The sequence below is a fragment of the Oncorhynchus clarkii genome, chromosome 27 (genome assembly GCF_045791955.1).
Source record: "Oncorhynchus clarkii lewisi isolate Uvic-CL-2024 chromosome 27, UVic_Ocla_1.0, whole genome shotgun sequence".
Taxonomy (NCBI): Eukaryota; Metazoa; Chordata; class Actinopteri; order Salmoniformes; family Salmonidae; genus Oncorhynchus; species Oncorhynchus clarkii.
Genome location: NC_092173.1, coordinates 14269333 through 14289400, shown reverse-complemented (window position 1 = coordinate 14289400; position 20068 = coordinate 14269333). Strand labels below are relative to the sequence as shown.

At 42.1% G+C, this 20068-nt stretch overlaps 1 protein-coding gene across 1 annotated transcript; it reads right to left on the bottom strand.

Annotated features, from left to right (window-relative positions):
• Nucleotides 1–7089: 7089 nt before the first annotated feature.
• LOC139385555 (A disintegrin and metalloproteinase with thrombospondin motifs 8-like) lies at nt 7090–19791 on the bottom strand. Its single transcript, XM_071130724.1, has 9 exons — nt 18679–19791; nt 17320–17559; nt 14914–15046; nt 14345–14512; nt 10796–11088; nt 10096–10282; nt 9770–9942; nt 9463–9638; nt 7090–9287 (listed from the first exon to the last, which is right to left on the bottom strand). The coding sequence occupies exons 1-9, from the start codon at nt 19429–19431 to the stop codon at nt 8555–8557; spliced, it is 2856 nt and encodes a 951-aa protein (XP_070986825.1). The 5' UTR covers nt 19432–19791; the 3' UTR covers nt 7090–8554.
• Nucleotides 19792–20068: the final 277 nt, after the last annotated feature.

Here is a 20068-nt window from a genome sequence, read left to right as displayed (position 1 = left end):
CCCACACATTCCTATACATGTTCTATTGAATCACTACACAATGCTTACAGATGACTGCTGAATGCCTACTCAATCCTGATTGAATTACTACTGCTATCAATGTGTGTAGTGACATGTAACTGCTGATCACTACTGAGTTGCTTCTGCTCCTTTTTAAATGTTCTACATTAACCCTTTTGAAAACTGCCATTGAAAACTGACACATTTACTGTTTTCCTATTCAAAATTCACATCTTATTTCACTACAAGACTAGTGCACATGTTATTTCCTCAAGTTTCTAACTGTAGTTATATAATCAAACAAATAATAATACGCTTTTATAAACTTAATTGCATTTTTTTTTTTAAACAAATTAATTACATATAAAATTAGGTATTTTTGATCAGGAATCAAGGTGAGACCCAAGTGCAGACTGTGTGAAGTAACAATGTTTATTGTAACACCAGGGGCAGGCAAATGACAGGTCAAGGTAGGCAGGCTTGGGGTCAGACAGAGTTCAGTAATCCAGAGGGGGAGCAAAGGTACAGGACAGCAGGCAGGGTCTGGGATGGGCAGAGTGGTCAGGTGGGCGGGTACAAGTGCAGGACAGGCAAGGGTCAAAAACCAGGAGGAAGAGAAAAAGAGAGGCAGGGAAAAAGACAGGAGCTGACAGGACGAACGCTGGTAAGCTTGACAAACAAGACGACGTGGCAAAAGACAAACAAAACACAGGTATAAGTACACAGGATAATGGAGAAGATAAGGGCGTGACAATTTATACTTTTTTATTAATCCCTTTGATGCCTTGTCTTCATTCAGCTTTGACTTACAGTGCCTTGCGAAAGTATTCGGCCCCCTTGAACTTTGCAACCTTTTGCCACATTTCAGGCTTCAAACATAAAGATATAAAAATGTATTTTTTGTGAAGAATCAACAACAAGTGGGACACAATCATGAAGTGGAACGACATTTATTGGATATTTCAAACTTTTTTAACAAATCAAAAACTGAAAAATTGGGCGTGCAAAATTATTCAGCCCCCTTAAGTTAATACTTTGTAGCGCCACCTTTTGCTGCGATTACAGCTGTAAGTCGCTTGGGGTATGTCTCTATCAGTTTTGCACATCGAGAGACTGAAATTTTTTCCCATTCCTTGCAAAACAGCTCGAGCTCAGTGAGGTTGGATGAGCATTTGTGAACAGCAGTTTTCAGTTCTTTCCACAGATTCTCGATTGGATTCAGGTCTGGACTTTGACTTGGCCATTCTAACACCTGGATATGTTTATTCTTGAACCATTCCATTGTAGATTTTGCTTTATGTTTTGGATCATTGTCTTGTTGGAAGACAAATCTCTGTCCCAGTCTCAGGTCTTTTGCAGACTCCATCAGGTTTTCTTCCAGAATGGTCCTGTATTTGGCTCCATCCATCTTCCCATCAATTTTAACCATCTTCCCTGTCCCTGCTGAAGAAAAGCAGGCCTAAACCATGATGCTGCCACCACCATGTTTGACAGGGCGGATGGTGTGTTCAGCTGTGTTGCTTTTACGCCAAACATAACGTTTTGCATTGTTGCCAAAAAGTTCAATTTTGGTTTCATCTGACCAGAGCACCTTCTTCCACATGTTTGGTGTGTCTCCCAGGTGGCTTGTGGCAAACTTTAAACGACACTTTTTATGGATATCTTTAAGAAATGGCTTTCTTCTTGCCACTCTTCCATAAAGGCCAGATTTGTGCAATATACGACTGATTGTTGTCCTATGGACAGAGTCTCCCACCTCAGCTGTAGATCTCTGCAGTTCATCCAGAGTGATCATGGGCTTCTTGGCTGCATCTCTGGTCAGTCTTCTCCTTGTATGAGCTGAAAGTTTAGAGGGACGGCCAGGTCTTGGTAGATTTGCAGTGGTCTGATACTCCTTCCATTTCAATATTATCGCTTGCACAGTGCTCCTTGGGATGTTTAAAGCTTGGGAAATCTTTTTGTATCAAAATCCGGCTTTAAACTTCTTCACAACAGTATCTCGGACCTGCCTGGTGTGTTCCTTGTTCTTCATGATGCTCTCTGCGCTTTTAACGGACCTCTGAGACTATCACAGTGCAGGTGCATTTATACGGAGACTTGATTACACACAGGTGGATTGTATTTATCATCATTAGTCATTTAGGTCAACATTGGATCATTCAGAGATCCTCACTGAAATTCTGGAGAGAGTTTGCTGCACTGAAAGTAAAGGGGCTGAATAATTTTGCACGCCCAATTTTTCAGTTTTTGATTTGTTAAAAAAGTTTGAAATATCCAATAAATGTTGTTCCACTTCATGATTGTGTCCCACTTGTTGTTGATTCTTCACAAAAAAATACAGTTTTATATATTTATGTTTGAAGCCTGAAATGTGGCAAAAGGTCGCAAAGTTCAAGGGGGCCGAATATTTTCGCAAGGCACTGTAACTACAGTGCATCAGTAAAGTATTCAGACCCCTTGACTTTTTCCACATTGTTATGTTGCAGCCTTAAATTGTTTTTTCCTCATCAATCTACACACTGTACCCCATAATGACAAAGTGAAAACAGCTTTTTAGATTTTTTAAAAATAAACAAATACCTGATTTACATAAGTATTCAGACACTTTGCTATGAGACTCTAAATTGAGCTCAGGTGCATCCTGTTTCCATTTATTTTCCTTGAGATGTTTCTACAACTTTATTGGAGTCCACCTGTGGTAAATTCAATTGATTGGAAATTATTTGGAAAGGCACACCTGTCTATATAAGGTCCCACAGTTGACAGTGCATGTCAGAGCAAAAACCAAGCCATGAGGTCGAATGAATTGTCCGTAGAGATTTGAGACAGGATTGTGTCGAAGCACAGATCTGGGGAAGGGTACCAAAACATTTCTGCAGAATTGAAGTTCCCCAATAACACATTGGCCTCCATCATTCTTAAATGGAAGAAGTTTGGAACCACCAAGACTCTTCCTTGAGCTGGCCGATGCTTCCCATCCAACCTGCCAGAGCTTGATAGGATCTGCAGAGAAGAATGGGAGAAACTCCCCAAATACCAGTGTGCCAAGCTTGTAGTGTCATACCCAAGAAGACTTGAGGCTGTAATCGCTGGCAAAAGTGCTTCAACAAAGTACTGAGTAAAGGGTCTGAATGCTTATGTAAACGTGATCAGTTTTTTATTTTTAATACATTTGTAAAAAGTTCTATAAACCTGTTTTTGCTTTGTCATTATGAGGTATTGTGTGTAGATTGATGAAGGAAAACAAACAATTTAATTAATTTTAGAATAAGGCTGTAAAGTAACAAAATGTGGAAAAAGTCAAAGGGTCTGAATATTTTCCGAATGCACTGTATCTTCAGATACTCTTTTTTGTTTCTCCACCACATAACCTTTTAGAAAATAAAGACAAGCACAAGAGACAGCCAATTCTAAGCCATTATTAATCATCTGCTAACGGGTCACATAAGACAAAACAAAAACATTTGATAAACAATGTTAATCTTACCAACAATGGCGAGGGCCTCCTTGGGAAGAGGTCAAAATAAGTAGAAAAGGTAAGTATACTACTATGAATATACTGTACGTTTGCTTACAAACACTCATACTTATTAGCTAGCGTAACGAAAACAGGCTACATAGCTAAATTTCAATGGGACTAGCAAACCGCTAGACTAAACACAATACATCTCTATGACAATGGCTAACGGCTAAGATAGTTTTGGCTAGCAATCTATTTGATGTAGTAAAACTTGGATTATGATAACATACAGAAACTCAAGTCCTTTTGTTCACCTGACTTAGAATACCTCACAATCAAATGCCAACCGTATTACCTCTCTAGAGAATTCTCTTTGGTTAAAGTCGCAGTATTCTAAGTCAGTTGAACAAAAGGACTTGAGTTTCTGTATGTTATCACAATCACACCATGAGTAGTTAATCATGAAACATATACCCCTGCCTTTCTTATTCCCAGAGAGTTCTTTATTTCTGTCTGCGCGATGCTGTATGGACGGGGACAGTATATCCAGAGAGAGTCAAGATTCCGTGAAACAGAGTATGTTACAGTCCCTGATGTCTCTCTGGAAGGAGATCCTCACCCTGAGCTTGTCTGCTTTATTGTCCAGAGACTGAACATTAGCAAGTAATATACTCTGAAGTGGTAGATGGTGTGCCCACCTCCTGAGTCGTACTATAAGTCCACTCCGGTTACCTATTCTCCGCCGCCGGTGACATGGAGCAGCCTCTGGGATAAGTTCAATTGCCCTGGCTCTCGTTCTCCGTGGCCGACGTGGGTAAGACATTTAAGCAAATTAACCATCGCAAGGCTGCCGGTCCAGACGGCCTCAGAGCATGGCAGACCAGCTGGCTGGAGTGTTTACAGACATATTCAATCTCTCCTTATCCTAGTCTGCTGTCCCCATTTGCTTCAAGATGTCAACCATTGCTTTCTTGTGTACAGGAACAAAGGTAACTGAACTAATGACTATCGCCCCATAGCACTCACTTCTGTGATCATGAAGTGCTTTGAGAGGCTAGTTAAGGATCATATCACCTCTGCCTTACCTGACACCCTAGACCCACTTCAATTTTCTTACCGCCCCAATAGATCCACAGACGATGCAATCGCCATCACACTGCACACTGTCTTATCCCATCTGGACAAGAGGAATACCCACATCAAAATGCTGTTCTTTGACTATAGCTCAGCCTTCAACACCGTAGTACCCTCCAAGCTCATCAATAAGCTTGGGGCCCTGGGTTTGAACCCCGCCCTGTGCAACTGGGTCCTGGACTTCCTGACGGGCCGCCCCCAGGTTGTGAAAGTAGGAAACACAGAGCGAGAAACCTGAAAAACAACTTCTATCTCAAGGCCTTCAAGACTGTTTGGGAGCCTTCACTAGCCGGCTACCACCCGGTTACTCAACCCTGCACCTTACAGGCTGAGGCCCTATATACATAGACATGGAGTCACTGGCCACTTTAATAAATGGGAAAACTAGTCACTTTAATAACATTTACATATTTTGCATTAATCATCTCATGTATATACTGTATTCTATTCTACTATGTCTTAGTCTATGCCGCTCTGACATTGCTCCATATATTTATATATTCTTAATTCCATTATTTTACGTTTAGATGTGTGTACTGTTGTGAAATGGTTAGATTTTACTTATTTGATATTACTGCACTATTAGAGCTAGAAACACAAGCATTTCGCTATACCCACAATAACATCTGCTAAACATGTATGTGACAATACAATTTGATTTGAACAACCAACTACTTCTGGTTTTGTCTTCTGTGGTCATGTGTGCACAGGAATCCCCGAGCTCTACTGATCACTATTTAAAAGTCTGTGTGTGGAAGCTGTAGTGTTTTGGCTACTTATTTACTACCAACATCAAGTAGTAAAAATCTTTACCTGATTACTACTGGAAACACTACTGTTTTCCTACTGAACACTACTTGTGTATCTTGAGTAGTGCATAAATTACACATTCACTACACAATTCCTCCAAGTTGTTACATAGACACTACTGCACAAATAGGTTGTAGTAATTCAGTAGTACTTTTTCATGAGGGGAGGCCCAGGCTTTTGTGGCGCAGGGAGTAGTGTTGGCACCTTTGCATCGCAGGATCCATGGATCAAGCCCGTTACAGCTCACTCTCCCTCTCCACATTGTCCTGTTACAGTTTAAGATTTTTCATAAACTGTAGGTGGCTTTGAGAGGGTTTGCAGCTCCCTGCGTGTAAGGCCCTTAACCAGTAGCCCAACTGGGACTTGAACACGGGTCTCCGTCAGTCCAACACCTTAACACCAAGAGGTCCAAACCCGTTGAAGAGGTTGCTTTGTAGCCTACTAGGCCACTAGAAACACTTATTTTCTTACCCCATCGTATTATGTAGTCAACCCACTGGGCACAAGAATCAATTCAACCTCTATTTCATGTTGGTTCAACATAATTTCATTGAAATGACATGGAAACAACGTTGATTCAACCAGTGTGCCCAGTGGGAAGCCTATTAGCATCCCATTGAATTACCCTAAGAATACATGAGCAGAATCCATCAGCTGTGCCCAAAAAACGTTGTGTGGAAATGACAATGGAATTTCTTTTGCATTTGATTTGTCATGTATCCAAAGCAATTAGCTATAATTTCTGCAGGCACAGCTGCAGGTTAATCTCTGAATATGTTATTGTTATACTTTGGTCAAGAGTCTGCAGACACAATTCTGGACCATTCTAGTGGATGATACTAGGGATAGTCCATTATCCTCTGAATTCTTCTGTTTGGATGAGGATCATGCTGTCAAATAGCTCCTTTCATATTGACTACGGTACCTCAAAGCTAACTGATCAAGATGTTTTCATGTAATACAATAAACCCATAAATGCTAGCCAGATGAACAGAAATTATGGACCAAGGATAATTTAAAACATACTTTCATTGTCTGATGTGTATGTCTGTCATATTGTATAAAGGATTGGAGACAGGCGCAGGAATACGTAATAGGGTGTTTTAATACTCCACCCAAAAATACAACATGCCATGAAAGGCACAGGGACGAAGCCCAAAAGAAACACGTATACAAAAACACAGGGATGTAACCCAAACAAGAGCGAGGTAAAACCTCTAATAAATACACTGGACGAGACCCGCAATACACTACACAGGACAAGACCCGTAATAACAAGTGCACAATACACGCAGCACGAAAGCCGAAATAAAGCACAGGTACTCACAGACCAACGGACATGGGAACAATAACCGACAAGACAACGGTGAAGAGTGCACATATATAGAATTACTAACCAGGGAAAATGGAATCAGGTGTGCGTAATGAGACAGTTCAGTGACGCCTAGAGGCCGGTGACATAGATCTCCGGAACTGGTGCACAGAAAGAGCAGCAGTACCGGGGTAATCCGTGACAATGCCCATCTAATGAGAAGATTGAACAATGTGTGTAGTTTGCCCATATTTTTATTCTCTGTGTTTAATCAGCAGACTGCAGTGGAAGGAGAAGCAGGCCTGATGTAGGCCAAACATAGCTAAAGTCGGTCATTAACTTTCCAAACGGGTAAAAACAAGACACTCAATGCTTACAGCATATAGTAAAATGTGATGTATTTTACCATTTTATTGTAGACATAAATCTCAAAGACAGCAGCATCTGAAAATGTTATAATTTCATGTCCAAGGTAAAAACTTTACAAAAATAAATAGCTTTAAAAAAGATAGCTACAATAATAATAATATAGTATTATGGTCCTTCACTGAAGGTATATCATATTGCCTTTGTTTTATGACATACAAAACTGGAATGAGAAATCAAACATATACATAGACATCTGACAAACAATAGAGCATTCTTCGCATTATGAATAATAACATTTTAAAACACAACTATGAAATGATTACAAAGGAGTTGTTCTTTATGCAAATAGATCATATTTTACACATGTTTATAATGAATTTGGGTGTACTTCCAATTCTCTGTAGCCATAGAATTTCTTTAAAACACTACATAAAAAAAGGTGCAGAACAGAGGAAAAGTCCCCTGTTACACTTTTGCCTCAGATCAGATTCCTGACCATTGTCTATGCTAAATAACATTTTACACAAAGAAAGTGTAAACTCAAACTAAAGTATTTTTTAATGAACACTAAAATGTCTGGTTCATTCTTACTACTAACTATGCTGGTTGCTTTTTTGTTACAAAGTACATTCTTCTATTTAGTGTCTGTCAACGTCTAATCTCGGAAGCCCAGAACTAAAATCGTAATTGCGTCAGATTATGTTACGTAGTCTGTCCATGAGAGATTAGTTAATAGAAGACCTAATCACCTGTATGATTTGAATGATAATGGGAGAATTAACATTTATCTGTAAGCATATCAGTACCACATATCATTAATCAATAAGATAGCAGATATCTTTTTTTACAGGCAGTAACACAATCTCACATTTAGAAAAAATAAAAAATTCAAAGGAAATGAAACAAAAGAGCAAACCACAAATAAAGTAGGTATTTTACAATTTTTTCCATATTGTGTACCTAAACAAATGCGTACACAAACCCATTTTACTCTAAATAATAAGCACTAAGTAGTTGTTTTGCAATGGTAATGTCACATGTTATGGTACAAATAGTATGCCTTCAGACTAACTTTATTTGCCCAGGTCATTTATTGGCTCGGAGTCTCTGACTGTATAGTTCTGGGTTATATGCTGGAAAATTGAGGTATATTTAACCGCAATGGTGTTTGTCAGTAGGTTTTCTGCAAAGTAATAGCTTTTCGGAGAGAATAATAAGTTGCACACAGTACCTTTGTCTATTTTATCAAAACATGTACATCCTGAGGTAGATCTCTATTGGTTGAAACTTCTCTAGTGGTTGTAAAACAAAGTCACAGGCCAGTGCCCTGAACCTGTCCGGGTTAGTTAGTGCACTCTTAATTTCCTAACTAGGGTTTCCCTGCTTTTCTCTAAAGCACGGTCGGGTCGGAGTGGTTAAGGGTCCACTACACTACCCCTACCAAAGTTCTCTATCTCCATGGCTCCTCGCTAGCACATTTGGTAAACACACTCTCCCGACACTGGCGCGGGTTGCTTATTGGTGTCGCACTTCTCCGACTCGACAGTCTTGCCGGTGTAGTCTATACAGACAACACTGCGTCGGCGTTCCCCCTGGCCACAAGTTTGTGAACAGGACGACCAAGGCCCCATTTGCCAGATGGGGCACGGCAGATCAGCACAGGGTCTGATATCTGTGGGTTTCAGGTCCTTATCGCAGGTATTGGAATGGAAACCAGCGTTGTCTCTGCATTCGACGTTCCTTCGGGACCACCCAGAGCCGCAACTCTTGGAACACTCTGACCATTCGCCCAAACGCCACTGGGGCACACCGAAAGCCTGGATCATATGCAACGAAGCCTTTCTCTCTTTGGATTTAGTGAAAGACACATCTTTGGGGATAAAGAATGTGTATTTGACCTTGGGTGGAGATGCCTCCCCAGCAGTGGCCAGCAACTGGATGGTGATGGCCTCCCTCAGTTGTCTGAAGCTCTGGATTCTCTCCAAGGTGGTGGATGAGCCACTGTACTTCAGCACAGCCCCGAGAACAGGGATATCCTGCTCCACCGTGGACACAGAGAAGTTACCATTCAGTATGTAGCCACCGCTCTCTCGCTTGACCGCCAGGTAGTTTCCATCGTGTTTGATGTTTCTATGGCTACGCTGTTTGATGTCAATATTGGTAGCCCCGACAGGAATGGTCACAATGTCGCTGTATCCGTAACTGAAAGAAAGAAGCTAAATGTTTCATTACAGCTGTAATCACATCAGCAGCACAAAAGACTATCAACCAATAATACTTTCTAAATATGCCTATTATTTAGTCTGGATCATAATAGCTATTAGGGTCATACATGCTTGTTACCAGAAATGTAATTGGAATATTTAGGTGTACTCACGTGGCTTTGTTGTGTGAACCAGTGATCTTCCTGCAACTGAGGCCATCCCCACCACACAAGCCACACTTGTCAAGCCTCTTGTTGGAGCCGATCTCTTTGTCACAGCCTGCCTTGACACATTGGCCTTGTACACAGACAGACGTAGTGTCGGGACCACATGTGGTGCCGTCGACAACCTATGGACCACAAATGCACAGTCGAAGTCTCAATTGACTAAACACTGTGATTCACCAAACAGTGAAGGCAAGCTGTAAAAGTATTTATTTACAGTGGCTAACTTTCTACAGATGACTTTTAGTCAACATACCTTGGCTTCAAAGACTTTGAATTCACTGCTGCCTTTGGCCCGGCAGAAGAGTTTACACCTGTCCCGGGGCGACACACCAGCGTACTTTGGAATCCATTGCTTCATGTTCCCCAGAATGTCCAAATAGTTTAAGGTGTTGTACTTCTCACACTGCTCCTCTCTAAAACTCTTCGCTAATGTTGGAGAAAATGACAAGGCAAAAAAATTAATAATCCATCGAACTAATATCAAAGCAGAGACATTTATTGAAAAACCTAGGTTACAAACGTCACTATAGCTCACCACTATATAAAAAAGTGAAACGCTATAGCGCAAGTATGGCTTACCATCATTATCCTCACACGCCTGAGTGTTGCAAGACTGGTACTGAACTCTCTGGCCCTCGCAGTATTTGCCGCCGTTCTGGGGCACGGGATCTGTGCACTCCCTGTAGGAGAACTCCACACCCCCCCCACATGTCCTGGAGCACTGTTGCCATGGCCCCCAAGCGCCCCAGCCACCATCCACAACCACCTGTGGTAAAGCCAAAACGTAACAGATTGAGTACTGAGTGCCATGATAACATGAGCCGTCCAACTCAACCACACTCTAGGCTGAGACATCAGCGTCTCTTGGCATGCCATGACTTGGGTAAATCTGTCCGTCAGTGTGGCACGCTTCTGCTGTCTACCACATTCCTGCCCTGTGTGTCACCACTTGCAGAACCCGTTGCGCCCTTGGCAATACTAAACTGTGTGTGTTCATGTGTGTGTTTTCACAAGCTTTTATTAGTGGGTGAGAAAAAAGTATATTTACTGACAGCATGTCAGTTTATAAATCCAATTTATTGACATGCTAAAGAGCTTGTACTCTCAAAAGTACGGTCTTCCTTACAACGCAGGAAGGAAATACTCTATCACAGATAAATTAATACACATACAGTAACTAACAAGGCATTCTGAGCCAGTGTTGGTAAATGCAATACTACAAGACCAAATATGGGGGATTTTTTTTCTCCCCCCTTTTCTGAGAAAAACTAGGGCTTACCTTTGGCTGTGTGACCTCGTGGGCTGCCATGCATGCACCGTGCAGACAGCTCTTGTTGGTGGCGCACGTGGTGCCATCTGCCCAGTGGAGGCTGCCGTTTCTGGTGGTGCAGTGGGGCTTGCCCTCCTCCCGGCACCACAGCTGGCTGCAGACGTCACTGTCAGAGGTGTTGGGGCAGTGCACAAACTCCTCCCCAAACATCTGCTGGCACTGGCGGTCGAGGCCGTATGTGGTGCCTGGAAGTACACTGGGTAACGGTAAGATGCTCTCCGGTGGATCCAAGAGGCAGTCGCCTGTGATTCAACACACAAGAGTTCTGTTTTAAAAAATCTGAAGGTTGTATAATGTGGAGATTTGACAGTGACAGAAGCTGACTTTGTTGGAGTCTTCTCACAGACACATTCTGAACAGTTGAAGCTTCTCAAACCCATGATTACCTAAACTCAGCAAGAAAATAAACATCCTCTCACTGTCAACTGTGTTTATTTTCAGCAAACTTTACATATGTAAATATTTTTATGAACAGAACAAGATTCAACAACTGAGACAAACTGAACAAGTACCAAAGACGTGTGACTAACATAAATTTATTAATGCGTCCCTGAACAAAGGGAGGGTTAAAATCCAAAGTAACAGTCTGTATCTGGTGTGGCCACCAGCTGCATTATGTACTGCAGTGCATCTCCTCCTCATGGACTGCACCAGATTTGCTGTGAGATGTTACCCCTCTCTTCCGCATAGGCACCTGCAAGTTCCCGGACATTTCTGGGGGGAAATGGCCCTAGCCCTCACCCTTCAATCCAACAGGTCCCATACGTGCTCAATGGGATTGAAATCCAGGCTCTTCACTGGCCATGGCAGAACACTGACATTCCAGTCTTGCAGGAAATCACGCACAGAACAAGCAGTATGGCTGGTGGCATTGTCATGCTGGAGAGTCATGTCAGGATGAGCCTGCAGGAAGGGTACCACATGAGGGAAGATGATGTCTTCCCTGTAACGCACAGTGTTGAGATTCCCTGCAATGACAATAAGCTCAGTCCGATGAAGCTGTGACACACCGCCCAAGACCATGGTGGACCCTCCACATCCAAATCGATCTCGCTCCAGAGTACAGGCCTCAGTGTAATGCTCAATCATTCGACAAACGCGAATCCGACCATCACCCCTGGTGAGACAAAACCGCAACTCGTCAGTGAAGAGCACTTTTTGCCTGTCCTGTCTGGTCCAGCGACGATGGGTTTGTGCCCATAGGAGACATTGTTGCAGTGAGGTCTGGTGAGGACCTGCCTTACTACAACAGGCCTACAAGCCCTCAGTTCAGCCTCTCTCAGCCTATTGCGGACAGTCTCAGCACTGATGGAGGGATTGTGCATTCCTGGTGTAACTCGGGCAGTTGTTGCCATCCTGTACCTGTCCCATAGGTGTGATGTTAGGATCTACCAATCCTGTGCAGGTGTTGTTACACGTGGTCTGTCACTGCGAGGACGATCAGCTGTCTGTCCTGTCTCTGTGTAGTGCTGTCTTAGGCATCTCACAGTACGGACATTGCAATTTATTGCCCTGGCCACATCTTCAGTCCTCATGTCTCCTGCAGCATGCCTAAAGCACGTTCACACAGATGAGCAGGGACCCTGGGCATCTTTCTTTTGGTGTTTTTCAGAGTCAGTAGAAAGGCCTCTTTAGTGTCCTAAGTGTTCATAACTGTGACCTTAATTGCCTACCGTCTAAGCTGTTAGTGTCTTAACGACCGTTCCACAGGTGCATGTTCATTAATTGTTTATGGTTCATTGAACAAGCATGGGAAACAGTGTTTAAACCCTTTACAATGAAGATCTGTGAAGTTATTTGGATTTTTACAAATTATCTTTGAAAGACAGGATCCTGAAAAAGGGACATTTCTTTTTTTGCTGAGTTTATTTGTAGAAATGTTCAATGAGCTTTAGTGTGATGTGTTCTTGACCCAGTGATCAGACCACATTTTTAGCCACTTACGCTCTCTTTGGAATCACTGACTAACTGATAAAGAACATTTGCTTGTAACAGCTGTTACTTTTGGCTAGTGAGAAACAAAACCTTCTCTGTATGTATGACTCAGAGGAAAGGAAGGGCTTGATTAAATGTTACAAATATATATATTTTTTTTAAAACACATTGCCATTCACTCCCAATTTCAAGTAGTAACCACAAACAACCTGGCAGCCAATCTCTAATTTCCTTATGACGTCTCCAATGTACAGTGCATTCAGTATTCCGATCCCTTGACTTTTCACATTTTGTTACGTTACAGCCTTATTCTAAAATTGATTAAAATGGCTGTTTTTCCTTCTCAAATCTATGCACAGTACCCCATAATGACAAAGCAAAAACTGATTTTTAGACATTTCTAAAAAGGCCATACCATAAAGACCTGATTTAGTGGAGTGCTGCAGAGATGGTTGTCCTTCTGGAAGGTTCTCCCATATCCACAGAGGAACTCTATAGCTCTGTCAGAGTGTCACCTCCCTGACCAAGGCCCTTCTCCCGCGATTGCTCAGTTTGGCCAGGCGGCCAGCTCTAGGAAGAGTCTTGGTGGTTCCAAACTTCTTCCATTTAAGAATGATGGAGGCCAGTGTTCTTGGGGAACTTCAATTCTGCAGAAATGTTTTGGTACCCTTCCCCAGATCTGTGCCTCAACAAAATCCTTTCTCGGAGCTCTACGGACAATTCCTTCAACCTCATGGTTTGGTTTTTGCTCGGACTTGCACTGTCAACTGTGGGACCTTATATAGACAGGTGTGCCTTTTCAAATCATGTCTAATCAATTGAATTTACCACAGGTGGACTCCAATCAAGATGTAGAAACATCAAGGATGATCAATGGAAACAGGATGCACCTGAGCTCAATTTCGAGTCTCAAAGCAAAGGGTCTGAATACTTATGTAAATTCTGTATTTTATGTAAATTGTATATTTCATATCTTTGCAAACATTTCTAAATACCTGTTTTCGTTTTGTCATTATGGGGTATTATGTGTAGATTTATGAGGATTTTTTTGAATAAGTCTGTAACGTAACAAAATGTGGAAAAATCAAGGGGTCTGAATACTTTCCGAATGCACCGTATCTCCATATTGAGATTTTTTTGCAACTGCAGAGAGTCTTTTGCATATAAGCAAACCTGAGGTGAGAAATTAGGTAACATTGTGAACACTTGTGAAGCCCGCAGGTATAATGCTTTTAAACTTGTTATAAGCCTACTGGAAGAGTATTTTCAGTGGCCATATTTAGTTTAATTGGGTAGATATTGTAAAAGAAAATAGAGAAGTGAAAACTGGGCCCTCATACGAGTGGTTTAACCTAGACGGCTCTAGTAAAAACAGAAGGCTCTAGTATAAAAACAAATATTTAAATAATATATATATATATATTTTTAATTCGGTCTTTAAAATGTATATCAGATTTCATTCACGTCCAGCCTTCTGACGTCACTTCCTCCTAGGAAGTGTTACCAAATAAGTTTTATTTGCCTGCATCAGAGTTGTCAGTGTTGTTTGTCAGCATGACATACCGTGTCCGTTGTCAAAGAACTCTGTGACGTAGAGAGCGCTGCAAGGGGACCAGGGGAAAGTCTTGTTGAGGTGAACGAACAGAGGGGCCATCATGTGATGGCCGCCTAGATTCCCAAACATCCTCTCGCAATTCTTGGAGTCGTCGTGAGGCATACTCAGCACATGGCCTAAAGGAGAACAATACTGTATCAGTATTCAGTACCGATCATGGGACGAAAGAAGCACCCTGAAAACCCATTCAAATTAAATTTGAACTATTTAAGGTATGCTATGGAAGTAAAGTTACTAATAGTTTAGATCTACATTAGGCTTGGGGGTTGACTATCTTATCAAGTTCTTATCTCCTTAAACCACACAATTATTAGTTGTAGGCTAAAACTTTTGCATAATCTTTCGGCTCATGGGTGTGCCCCTTTCTGTCCAAATTACGTTATTTGTAGACAATATTTCTGTGCATATAGAGGAACATTTTTGACAAGAGGCAAAATGTATGTAGACCTATAGTATCTTTATATATGGTCGCTATAGAAGTTGGAGAAAGTCTAATTTTTTAATGCCCAAGTCATACCAAGTTCATGGGCAGCAGTGAAGGCTGCTTGAAGTCCATTGTCCTCAATGACAGAGCAACTCCTTTTTGGATCGCACATGGTTCCCACATCAGCAACTCCTAGGGTGTCACAACTCTGATGTCCACAAATATCCTGGAAGACAGACAGCAGCAGTTTCAAACAGTGAATCTTTAGACAGCATTTGTATTTGTCCCTGGTTGTTTTTTCTCTCCCCTTTTCCATTATAAAATGAAGCAAATAAATATTCCTGGCAGACAGAAGCAGATATATGATGTGGGGAAAGTAAAGGTGTGATATCAGAGATATACACTGCTCAAAAAAATAAAGGGAACACTAAAATAACACATCCTAGATCTGAATGAATGAAATATTCTTATTAAATACTTTTTTCTTTACATAGTTGAATGTGCTGACAACAAAATCACAAATGATCAATGGAAATCAAATGTATCAACCCATGGAGGTCTGGATTTGGAGTCACACTCACAGGCTGATCCAATTTTGATGTAACGTCCTTAAAACAGGTCAAAATGAGGCTCAGTAGTGTGTGTGGCCTCCACGTGCCTGTATGACCTCCCTACAACACCTGGGCATGCTCCTGATGAGGTGGCGGACGGTCTCCTGAGGGATCTCCTCCCAGACCTGGACTAAAGCATCCGCCAACTCCTGGACAGTCTGTGGTGCAACGTGGAGTTGGTGGATGGAGCGAGACATGATGTCCCAGATGTGCTCAATTGGATTCAGGTCTGGGGAACGGGCAGGCCAGTCCATAGCATCAATGCCTTCCTCTTGCAGGAACTGCTGACACACTCCAGCCACATGAGGTACAGCATTGTCTTGCATTAGGGGGGGCCCAGGGCCAACCGCACCAGCATATGGTCTCACAAGGGGTCTGAGGATCTCATCTCGGTACCTAATGGCAGTCAGGCTACCTCTGGCGAGCACATGGAGGGCTGTGCGGCCCCCCAAAGAAATGCAACCACACACCATGACTGACCCACCGCCAAACCGGTCATGCTGGAGGATGTTGCAGGCAGCAGAACGTTCTCCACGGCATCTCCAGACTCTGTCACCTCTGTCACGTGCTCAGTGTGAACCTGCTTTCATCTGTGAAGAGCACAGGGTGCCAGTGGCGAATTTGCCAATCTTGGTGTTCTCTGGCAAATGCCAAACGTCCTGCACAGTGTTGGGCTGTAAGCACAACCCCCACCTGTGGACGTCGGGCCCTCATACCACCCTCATGGAGTCTGCTAAACGGTCAGAAACAGACACATGCACATTTGTGGCCTGCTGGAGGTCATTTTGCAGGGCTCTGGCAGTGCTCCTCCTGCTCCTCATTGCACAAAGGTGGAGGTAGCGGTCCTGCTGCTGGGTTGTTGCCCTCCTACGGCCTCCTCCACATCTCCTGGTAGCGCCTCCATGCTCTGGACACTACGCTGACAGACACAGCAAACCTTTTTGCCACAGCTCGCATTGATGTGCCATCCTGGATGTGCTGCACTACCTGAGCCACTTGTGTGGGTTGTAGACTCCGTCTCATGCTACCACTAGAGTAAAAGCACCGCCAGCATTCAAAAGTGACCAAAACATCAGCCAGGAAGCATAGGAACTGAGAAGTGGCCTGGTCACCCCCTGCAGAACCACTCCTTTATTGGGGGTGTCTTGCTAAATGCCTATAATTTCCACCTGTTGTCTATTCCATTTGCACAACAGCATGTGAAATGTATTGTCAATCAGTGTTGCTTCCTAAGTGGACAGTTTGATTTCACAGAAGTGTGATTGACTTGGAGTTACATTGTGTTGTTTAAGTGTTCCCTTTATTTTTTTGAGCAGTGTATTTCAACAACATGCCTTTCCCTTCACATGTCAGGATGGCTCTCTGTAACTGAGATACATGTTTCCTGGGGAATATGACCCAAACCACAAGACACAACCATACATGATTCAAAGGACATCTGGACTTAGAGCGACATGCTGAATTCAACTCAGCATGTGTACACCTTGTTTTGTAGAAGCATCACTCACTGGAGACCGCATGTACAAACTACTTCCAATTTAGGTCTCAAGTTTTTGGTTTATCTTATGACAAGACATGTGGCACACATTCTTTGGCAGGTCAAATTCAGGGCAGCAACATCACACCCATACTCTGGCCATTTTAAGGATGTCATCGTCACTCAAGGCTGATTTGTAACCATTCTAAAAATAGCTCATAGGAGAGCCTTCAGCCCTATATGTTTCAAAGCTCATTCGATCTGATTCATTGACACAGGCAATTGTGTTTCATTAGAGATCACATAATAAAATATGACATTATTTCATTAACTCTCCAAACCATATGGTAAGATGGTTATGGAATAAGTGGTTGGGGAAAAACCTGTGACATTGATGCAGGCAGTGCTCACCTCTCGGGTAAAAAGCAGAGCAGTGTCGTAGTGCTCAGGATGCCTCTGGCTGGCCGGGTTGAACTGTTGTTGCCAGGCACAGAAATTACGCAGAGCGACTCCCCCGTTATTGGAGAGTGGCGGTCCAACCTCCTCGTCTTCCACCACCACCATTTTCACCACCACCATGTGGACAGGGTTCTTGATACTGGGATGTTTGTAAAGCTGGGCTGCCACAGAGACCAAGGTCAGGATATAGTGCTGGATCAAGGGAGGACAACAGGCAGTTAGATATTAGAAAGGATTACAAGGCAACACTATTGGTGATGATTTAAGCTAAAATCCTAAAACTAAGTGAGTGAAATAACAGCAAGACTGGAATTAAACACATACAGTACCAGTCAAATGTTTGGACACACCTACTCATTCCAGGTTCTTAATTTTTACTATTATTTTACAATGTAGAAAATAGTAAAAAATTAAGAAAAACCCTTGAATGAGTAGGTGTCCAAACTTTTGATTGGTACTGTATACAAAAAAAAGGAAGTATCCTTAAAAATGTCAAATGCTCTTTATCATTTACATGACCCCAACATTGTTTAAATGGTGATGCTCACAGCTAAGTCATAAAGAATGCGGAACGAAATTACTGCCAAAGCATGATTCTCCTGCCTGACTTCATCAGATGTTTCCCAATCCCATCATTAATCTATATGAACTCATTTTTTATTTTTATTATCTCATTACTCCAACTTAGTTTACACCATGCATATCAGATAAATAGCAAGTGTGGAGAGCCTAATATTGCATAACAGAGCAGAAACATTGTTTCTGCATCCAAAATATAGCCTAGCATTATTTCAATTGAAACAGAAATGAGTTTTTCTTCTTTAAAGCATTTGATTGTGGGTGTTTCCGCATTGGGAGTTGGATTGATTTTAAACCTTGTACTAGCCTGTTAAGAAAACTTCCCACTGGGTACAGATGTCGTTTCAACGTCTAGTTTTGATTTACATTTCGTTGAGTTGTCAACTGACAGTGAATTAAACGTGAAATCAACAGCAAATGTCACCATGTCATTGGATTTAGGTTAAAAGTAGGGTGGAAAAAAATAGGAAAGGCCCTTGCATTGACTTTGTGTTAATTCACTCAGTTTTCCACGTTAATTCAGTCATCACATTGATTTTTTTTTGGGGGGGGGGGTTAAATTATGTGGAAACAACTTTGATTCAACCAGTTTTTGTGTGCAAGAAAGTGTCATTGCAATTATAATGTAGTAAATTATCAATATAGAATTGTGACAGTCTGGCACTTTCATTTTTGTTAAATGCAATCAAATGAGTGAATCAGCATGGGCTATATTACTCGAATATATCCTACCTTTATCTCATCTCCATAGAAATGTGTCATCGACGTGTCTGCAACCACCAGCGTCTCAATAAATCGTGGTGCTGATACAAAGCGTTTCCCTCGTAATTGTCTCTCAGGATCTTTTTTCTCATGCAGAAAACGTTCGTTGTCTGCTTTTACATTACTCTCCTCCCTCAGTTGATCAAAGACAGTTTTAGTGTGATTTGGTGCTTCTGTGGGCGTCCTTCTTTTGATAAAATGTAACTGTTCAGTGGACCTCTCCCTTTTCCCTGAGCCGAGCACTTTGGGCTCAATTAAATACTCATCCCCGTCTGTAACAAACGATCCAAGGATGCCATAACAGATACTGACCGCAACAACAGAATCTTGGTTGGAGTCCACAGTCCCCGAGTAAAAACAGCTTCTCAAATCTCTTTCTATCTGCTCAGTCTTGTTTATCAAGTTGTGAAAGTCAGTTTCAGTTTCAGAGCGTCTCCCCTGGGCACCTGAGGCGCTGCGTAAAGCGTGGATATCTTTAGCTTTGATGCGTTGAATTGTCAGTGTAGGAGATAAGAAACTGTTATCCGGGCTTAAATTCAAAGTGAAATCGCGGCCAAAGGCACTGAGTCTAAACCTCGGCTGTTCTTCACTTCGTTTCCAAAAACGACCGCTGCTTCTTCCATTTATCCGAACAGGTACAATTTCCTCGGATTCAAACAATTTCGAAAGTGATTTGTCTATTACGCACAGAACTAGTAAAACGAAACACCGTTTTGAACACATCTTCTGCAACGTAAATTGCACTCAAAAAGCTATTAAAACAAAGACAAGCTTTCAACCGAAATTCCGGACCAAGCCCATACGCAGCTGGACTCGTCAATTGATAGTGTCTGTAGTCGGTAGAAAATCTTTAGTCACTGCTATTTTCAGTCTTGGCGACCCCTTAACTAAAATATTTTTTCATCAATATAATGTAACAAAAATCCAATGTTGTATAGTCAGTCTGTGTCGAGAATGTCTGTTATTTTTAGTTTAATTGTGTGATCTTCATTGCTATTATAGCGGAGCTAAAAGACTGTTCTACCACTCGGCAGCACCACTGAATACTAGGAGTAGCAGCGGTATTTATACTTTCTTGTCTTCCCTGGACAGAAGAGGATTGTTTTTTATATCACTCGTTGCCTCAAATTCTCCTCCCACTCGTACCTCATGAGAAACTCTTGGAATCAACGGATCCAATGAGAATAGACCAACCCCCCGTCTGAAATAGCTGCAGTTCGACAACCCTGCAACTAATATTAACTCGGCATAGGCCTGCAGCACATGACGCTTCAACCTGGACACCCATACTATAATTTAAGGGCTCGGTCAGTTATTTCTGAACTTTGAGTGACTGCCAGTGCAGTGACCCCCAAGTGAC